Below are 8,615 nucleotides of genomic sequence, written 5' to 3'. Positions count from 1 at the left end.
CTCTGATTGGCTAAGCAATGTAACGTGATCCTCTGATTGGCTAAGCAATGTAACGTGATCCTCTGATTGGCTAAGCAATGTAACGTGATCCTCTGSAGCAAGTGAYGGCRAAGCGGGGCGTCATCACGACTTTACACAAGTGTGTCTTTACCTCCGCAGCAGAGGCTCCGCCGAACCCCTGAGACCAACTCACCGGACCCCTGGGGTTTGATTGAAACCAGGTTAAGAACCACTGGGTTAGACTTAAAGGAACTCAGGGTTTCGTCTGATTTGCAGCTTTCTGGAAGTTTGTCTCAGATTTGTGATGCAAAGAAGCTGCTTCTCCATTTACTTTGAAGCTAAATACTTAGCTTGCCAACTAGATATTGATAATATACCAACTAAACTGAACCTCCACTGTTTCCTCCAACAAGCCAAATTAATTTCCGACTGTCCAACGTCACAGTCGCCACAAAAAGCGACGAGCTCAGTGATGTAATAATTGCCGGTGTGTTTGTCTGCATTCGTTTCAACGCCGCTGATATATGTCACCACGTCTGAACACCAGCTGCCGTCATGAACGTCCCGCCATGAACGCCTCGTCACGACGAGCATCACCCACACAGCTGGCCGACACAACCGCCAATCAAATTAACTGGCCGATTAAACTCGTAATGCGGCACGCAGAACATAACCAATTACCTGCAGTCGGCCAGATGCAACCTGAAGGTAAAGCCAGATGTTTAATTACAAAACTGGATGTAAATTGAGAATTATGGAAATCTGAAGGGCTTTCAAAAACAAGCCCCAAAGAAGGAGATGAGCTTTTAATGGCCGACTCGGTGACAACGGTTTCAAAATAATGTTGGAAAAGAAGATTTAGCTGAGATTCTGAGAGAAGCTGCTCTGCCCGTCAGGCTGCATGTTTTTGGTGTCTTGATTTATGTCTGCAGTCGTAGCAACGCCTGTTTTTGTTGGATTTCAACTTTCACCTCAAAGAACCTCAGAGATTTTCTGAGGCGCCTTCAATACAGAAAACCTTAAAATAACTGATTATTATTCACAACTTTGGTCTTTAATGTGAAACTTTCACTTAATGGAGCCATTATGTTTAAAATAAGAGTTGATAGTTTTGGAAACTTGAGCTCTTTTTGTCTCTGTCTCTCTCTGTGTCTCTCTCTGTCTCTCCCTCTCTATCTATCTCTATCTTTCTCTCTCTTTCTGTGTCTCTCTCTCCTCTTTCTCTGTCTCTCGCTCCTGTCTCTCTCAGTCTCTCTTCTGTCTCTCTCTCCTCTTTCTCTCTCCGTCTCTGTGTGTCTTTCTCTCTCTTCTTTCTCTCTCTGTCTCTCTCTCCTCTTTCTCTCCCTCTCAGTCTCTCTGTGTCTCTTTCTGTCTCTCTCTACCTATCTCTGTGTGCCTCTCTCTTCTGTCACTCTCTATCTTCTCTTTCTCTCTCTCTCTATCTCTCTCCCTCTCCTCTTTCTCTCTCCCTGTCTCTCTCCCTCTCCTCTTTCTCTCTCTCTCTCCTCTTTCTCTCTCTATGTGTCTGTCTCTCTCTCCTCTCTCTCCCCTCCCCCTCTCTCTCCTGTCTCTCTCTCCCTCTGTGTCTCTCTCTCTCTCTCCTCTTTTTCTCTCTCTCTCAAACTTCTCAAAAATCCCCTAAATGTAATTCTTGGGTTTTAATTCCAAAGCCATTAAATTTCCTCTTCAAAATAAACTAGAAAAGTTAGTATTGATTGTGAGTCGTTATGTGAATCAGAAGTGAACAGATATCAGTTTGATTAGTAATAAATGTGATTCTAGTTGAGGTTTATGCAAAGAAAAAACATATTTTTGTAAATATATTAGAGACATCTCCTTGGAAAAGTCAACAATGTAAAGTTCAGACTGATTTTTTAAACATTTTTAGTTTGACGTACTTTAACATCACAGCTAAATATTGTCCAGCAGAGAGAGAAGAAGGTTTCTGTGTTTCGCTCTAAAGGGAGTTAAGGAGCAAATTATCCTGCAAAACAACCATTAAACTGTGGTTTGACAAAGCAACTTCAGGAAGACATTAAAATCAGATTTACGGACTGAATGCATGCAAAATCTAACGTTTTGATCCCAAATGGGTGATAAGGTTTACCGCTCCTCCCAAAAAGAAACAAAGAACATTTACGCAAAGAGATGCTGTGGATAAATGAAGGAAACGTGTCGGCTGGCGTCGGGTCTTACCAGGTCTCTGTGGGTTTGCTTCTGGGGTTCAGCGCTCTAAAAAACGAGGAGGGGAAACGGGGAGAGGAGGCAGAAGAACCAGAAGGAGTCAAGCAACAGATATTCACGAATTGAAACTGTTCAAATTTGATGGTGTGAGTTTCTGCAGATGGAGGAAGATGGAAACATGAAACGGAGAGACGATGAACCTCAGCCGACAGATTCACAAATCAGCCTCAACTTTTTAACTACCTAATAGAAATAATCATCAGTTGTGATGGAAGAGAGGTATGGCTCTCCGCCCAGGGTGCTACACCAGCAGAGGGCAACATGAGCGCCTCCAAAAAAACGACAACAAAAATAGTTAGCTGCAAGTGTAAAGGTTGACATTTCACTGCTTTTAAGGGATTTTCTAGAACAAAATTACTGAATAGATTCATCTATTTTATTTATAACGGATAAAAAGCAACAAAACATGAAGTTTAGTGCTCATTTTTTCTAGCATTTGAACCACATTAGATTGGAAAAACCATGATGCACAGTAAAACTGACCTAATTTTAACTGATGAATGATTAATAAAATTACTGGTGGGACTTAAAGTTTTTATAATCAAGTTATTTGCAGAGTCTGTAATTAATTAATTGCATTTAAATTTAAAAAATTTGGCAAAATAAGCAATATTTTCAATTGAGAAACCCTTCTTGATGCTACATTTTTGAAGCATCAGACGTATCTGCTCACCAAATGAGATATTTGTTGTTTTTAATCTGTTATTTGGGTTTTTCAACCATCAGATTTCAGCTTTTCAGTATTTCAGGAAGCTTCTTTAACATTAGCGTTAGCAGTTTAGCATGTTTACCACTAAGATGCTACTTTTAGGCTCGAATAGCTTTGCTAACAGGCTAACTCCTTTTGGCACAACTTGAACATAAGCCTTTCCAGCGACCAATCAGATTTTAAAGCAAAATTAACCCCCAGAGAGCCAAGAGGTTTGGCTACATCGTTCATCGTTGTCGTTAGCGGATGTAGCCTGTGCGTCAGATTTACAGGCGTACCAGAAACGCAACACAAAGGTTCCGACGTGAAACTGCGACCATGTCTGCAGCTCACACCAGATATTACATATATTTGAAAATGTATTTTTTATTGCTGTCCCTTTTTGTTTATTTAGCATTTTGTTTATTTAGCATTTGTGGTATTGTTTTACAGATTAAATGCTCGAACCTGCTGAAAACGACACGGCGCAGCTCACAGCAATTATCCTCCAAACAAAACGCCGTTCATGCTGTTCTTTTCTCGTCAAAGCATCAAACAACCAAGACTTTTTTTTTCCTTCTTCACAGACAAAAAAAAAGGTTTATTTTGTTTGGTGGGAACGGATTTGTTTCAGCTAAACTATAAAAGAAGAAAATACAGCGAGGCATTCCTGGCAGCTATGACGCCCACACACAGACTCAGAGGATCGGGTTGCCAGATCCAGTTCCCATCCGTCTCCAAGCAGCTGATACAAAGACTTGGATTGTTTTGTTTTACAGTTTGTTTTGTTGCCTGATTTTATTATGCAATCTATTTGTTATGCAATGATAAATACAGTAAAGTTGGACTAAATTGTTTAAAAAAAAAACTCGGTGCAGGATTTTAGATAAAAACCTCAGAGTTGATCAAATTCAGTCATTTTATGCAGGATTTTTTTGTAATAGTGCCCCAGTAGAAGAAGAATTAGCTAAATAATAAAAATAATTTGAAATATGACATTTTATATCAGTGATACAAGCTTTTAAAATAGCAGCAGCAGAAACGGTTTAACGCTGAATTGTGTGCCACCTGTGGCAGTAATATACCAGCTGCTGATTTTATGTTTTCATTACTCTGCATTAGGTGTAATTTATTAGACTGAGTTGAGCCTGTTGACTCATTTAAATTCAGAAATTTAAATCCACTCATCGTGGCCATGAGTATCGCATCATTTTTGATTCATTTAAACTTTTTTTCTCCTGATAAAAAGATTAAATAATTATATTTCTATAATCTGCATCAGGTGAAATGCAAACACACAGGTTCATATGTATGCATACACCCACCCGAGTGTTTTGTTGCCACTTCTAACCAACTACAGAAACAGCTGTGAAGCACGGTGGTGGCAGAATCATGCAGAGGGATTGTTTCTATGCCAGTTTTCAACTTGACCTCAAATCAGCAGACAGTAGGAATTTGCATAAAATTGGGTCAACGACTCAAAACTGGTTTTGAAATGGAAGCATGAAATAATACCTGACCTTTGACCCCAAGGAGAGCAGACGGAAGCTTAAACCATCGTTTCCATCCGTCAGTATACGGATCGGATCCCCTACTCCCGACATCTCACACAGCCAGACGGAGATTTAAAGTGGAGCAGCAAAAGCAAATGAGGTGGATTAGCAGAGCTAGCTAACAGCTGAAGGTGTCTCTACTGCTCTGGTTTTCATCTCTTAACTTGTTAACAAAACTGTCTTACAGCAACAGTCTTCAGTCAGAGGCTTCTTCAGATTAGTTGCAGCACTGACTGCTACTGGAGATCAAGTTCAAAGTTCAGGTTTACTTTCAAAAATGTGGCGACAAATTCTCACTGCCCACAGAATCACCATCCACAAAGACTCTCTGAAGATACTTACAGGATGTCACTGAGGAAAACATTTAATTTCCCTTTGAGATAAATGAAATATTTTTGAATTCAACTAAATTTTTCAAATTTAAAACTGCTGCTGCTTGATAACGGACATTCAGTTTAGAGCGGATGACAGTTTTAACACGCTATACAGATATTTTTGAGTCACTACATGTTAAAAGAAACTAAAAACAAATTCAAACCTCTTGATTTTTACACTTTATAGCTGCAGAATGCAACTTTAATATATATTAAAAAAAGATTTGTTGATATTTGTTCAAACTGTTTCCATGTTATGAAAGGATAATATGAGACAGATCAAAAATCAAGCTCCTCTGCCATCTCCCAGTGGTAACTAGAATCAACCAATCAGAGCCAGGAGGCGGGGCTTAGCGCTATCAATCATCCTCAAGCCAGCATAGCCGGTCATGGATGTTCAGGCTAGTTAGCATAGCCAGGCATAACAGAGGATAAACAGTTTTCCTGCAACAATAAGTTGTTTCTCTGCTGTTAATGCATTGAGCAGCGAGTACATGAGGATGATTGACAGCGGTCGGACCCTCCTTCTGGCGCCGATTGGTTGATTTTGGTCACATTTTTGTAGACGGCAATAGAAGCTCGACGTAGATCGATTTTTTCAAATTATCTGTCACATTTTGCACAGTCACACCAGAGTGAAAGTTTCAACAAATATATATATAAAAACTATTTTTATAAAAGTTAAATAGTGCGTCTTTAAAGTTAGAGGATGTTTCACAATTTTACTCCGGAAAAGGGAACAATTCAGATGAATAAGAGAAATTAGGCTGCATTCTTTGGTCCTGAATAAGTTTTAAAAAGCTGCAAAAAGTTGGGATATTTGGATTTAAAGGCTTTGTTTACTTGTCTTTATCTGTATTTAGACCTGGATAAAACGTCAAGTTCAACGTTTAGAAACTCCAGACACGTTTCAATCATAAAGATTTCCGTCTCTGCTTGTCGGCAGCGAGATGTGAGGATGGCGCCTGATTGATATTCAAGCCCAGTTTGTTTATTCCCTCCCTCCTTGCAACCTGGCCTGCGTCTGTCTGCTCGTTCCCACATCCATCAATCTGAGAGTCAGCTCTGAGGTAAAACACACAGATGGAGGCGGAAGTGAAGAGATGCAGAGGGGAATAAGCAGGAGAGATAAAGATAAAGAGCGAGAGAAGGCAATAAAGAGCGAGATCTCTGCAGGTTTGCCTCCTGATAACAGAGGAGAGCAGCGACAGGGCGGGAAAATCGATCTGCACGCTCAGACGGAGCGAAGTGAAAAGTTGTGACAGCTCACTGCGAGCAAACACACACACAGAGGAAGATGAAGGGATGAAGAGCAGCAGCGGAGGCGGAGACTTACGACTTCTCGGGGTGGGAAAGTGTCTTCCTGGCGTAGAACCAGCAGCCCCACCGCGCCGCCCATCGGAGTGTTCCTGAGCAACGAGACGACCTCCTCCTGCGTCCGGCCGTTCAGGTCCACGCCGTTCACCTGGACCGGAGCAAACATGGCGTCATCAGAGAAAACGCAAATGTGGCGTCATCAGAGAAAACGCAAACATGGCGTCATCAGAGAAAACGCAAATGTGGCGTCATCAGAGAAAACGCAAACATGGCGTCATCAGAGAAAACGCAAACGTGGCGCCATCAGAGAAAACGTAAACGTGGCGCCATCAGAGAAAACGTAAACATGGCGTCATCAGAGAAAACACAAACATGGCGTCATCAGAGAAAACGCAAACGTGGCGTCATCACAGAGAAAACGCAAACATGGCGTCATCAACAGGCACGTGCAGAGGGGGAGGAGGGTTGTGGTGCTTGAGCACCTATCCCTTTTGCTCCTTGCCCCCAAGTGCCCTTTAGGTCAATTTTTTTTGTTTGTTTTTTTTTGGTATTACTTCCTAAGCCCTCTTCTGACACATAATAACATGTACTAAAATTATTTGTTTTTTGTTTATTTTTTGTACAACATAATAAGCCCTCCGGTCACCTTTGACCTTTTGCCCGTGACGCATGACGCAGTTGCCTCTCGCGCAGTGAGATAAGGCGGCTAACTGGAGCTCAACGTAGCGAGCGTTCCAGATTACAGAACAGCTTTTGGTGAATTATAAAAAAACGTTTTTGGTGAATAAAGTGAAGTAGACTTGCTGCTTGTCAGATGATGGAAAACGTTGAAGTATCGTTTCTGCTGCAGCTCGGAGTCGCGGTTTAAGCAGAGAGGTAATGAAATACAACAGACACTGACAGGCCTCTGCGTCTGCCTTTCTCTGAAGAACTACTGAGCAGGAGGAGACAGCCAGGTGAGGAGAAACTGTTCTTATCTATCGATTGAGTATTTTTATCATACTGACATTAGGCTGCTGTTGTTGTGCTATTAGCTAACTGCTAGCTAACGACTTTGCTAGAAAAGCTAGATAACTAAAAAGCTTCTTCCCCGTGTACGAGGCACATCGCACGTGCAATCTTCTAATTTCCTTTGCTGCAGAATGTACATTGCATTTATTCTAGCTTTAGGTAAATGTATGTTAAATAAAAGTCCAACAAGGATATTCATTTAGAATTAAAAATAACTCACCCTGAATTACCATGATAGATATAATGAATGTAATAAAAGTGTCATTAATGAAGGGGAAAAAACTCAATCCAGACTTTAAGTTTAGTTTCTGGTTCACAGAGTATGAAGTTAATTTTGTTTCCCAATTATTCAATGGAAACAAAAAACTAACCTCAGTTAAGTAAAATAAAATTGTAATTAAAACTTTTGGAATTGCAATGATTTCTTTTTTTAAAAAAAAAAACAAATCGTTTTGTTTAAAATACTTTTTTATTAAATAAATTTTTACCAAACAAACTTTTATTTGTGTACATCAGAAATCTTTAGTTGAGATTTTGGGCCCTGCAAACGATATCATGTGAGAATCACAAGTAAAACTTTGAGTCACAAACAAAAACTTAGAATAGAACGAAAAGATTCATGACAAGCGTAAATAAGTTTGTTTTGCAAAAAAGAAAGTTAACTTCATGAGTCAAAAATGTGTGATTTAAATTAAAAAAAAAAGTTTTTTAAGCAAAACTCAGTAGGCTTTTCTCATGGTGACATTCATTAACAATTCAATGTTTGCTTTTTTTTTTCTGCAGTTCCACGTTAAAGTTTGATGCAGCACTGCTTTCCTGAATGGACCATCTTCATCTCCACTGTAGCAAACAGGCAGCTCTTTTATAGATTACAGTCACTAAAAGGTTGCATTGTGTCCTTGTTTATATTTTTAATAGTGTAATTCTGTAAAGACAAAATATGTCTGGTGATCCAGCTCTGATTTACATAACCTGCTAAATTGCGGGTTTGAATATTGCAAAACTTTCCTATAACAAAATAGACCTGCAGAAAGAAATTACTAATAAAATATCTTACATAAGAATAGTGTTATGCTCTATATGGAGATGTTCGTTAGCTTTGAATGTATGTGACACATTTTTGTAATTTATCATTGTTTACTAAACTCTGAAAGCTGAGAGGCTGTTAACATTCTGTCCTAATAGGCGGTTAGATGGGCCTTTTTTTTGTTGTTGAGCACCTGCCACTTCAGTGGTCCCTGCACGGAGAAAAGGCAAACATGGCGTCAACACAGAGAACACGCAAACATGAGATCATCAGAGAAAAGGCAAACATATCGTCATCAAAGACTAAACGCAAACATGGCGTCACAGAGAAAATTAAAACATGGCGTCATCACAGAGAAAACGCAAACATGGCGTCATAAGAGAAAAGGCAAACATGGCGTC

General features: G+C 39.9%; 1 protein-coding gene across 12 annotated transcripts in view; it reads right to left on the bottom strand.

Moving 5' to 3' along the window:
• pard3ab (par-3 family cell polarity regulator alpha, b) overlaps positions 1-8,615 on the bottom strand; it is a 266,919-nt gene that overhangs the window by 118,832 nt on the left and 139,472 nt on the right. For 10 of the 12 annotated variants that reach the window (XM_008433893.2, XM_008433895.2, XM_008433890.2 and 7 more), the window contains 2 exons: positions 6,196-6,324; positions 2,197-2,232 (listed from right to left, as the gene is read on the bottom strand). In XM_008433893.2, coding sequence (XP_008432115.1) covers positions 2,197-2,232; positions 6,196-6,324 — 165 coding nt within the window. The remainder of the gene's footprint in view (positions 1-2,196; positions 2,233-6,195; positions 6,325-8,615) is intronic. The other 2 variants (XM_008433892.2, XM_008433899.2) reach the window with 1 other exon arrangement.

This window comes from Poecilia reticulata, linkage group LG17, assembly GCF_000633615.1.
Source record: "Poecilia reticulata strain Guanapo linkage group LG17, Guppy_female_1.0+MT, whole genome shotgun sequence".
NCBI lineage: Eukaryota > Metazoa > Chordata > Actinopteri > Cyprinodontiformes > Poeciliidae > Poecilia > Poecilia reticulata.
Note: the sequence above shows the minus strand (reverse complement) of the source record. Positions and strands in the feature narration are given on the sequence as shown.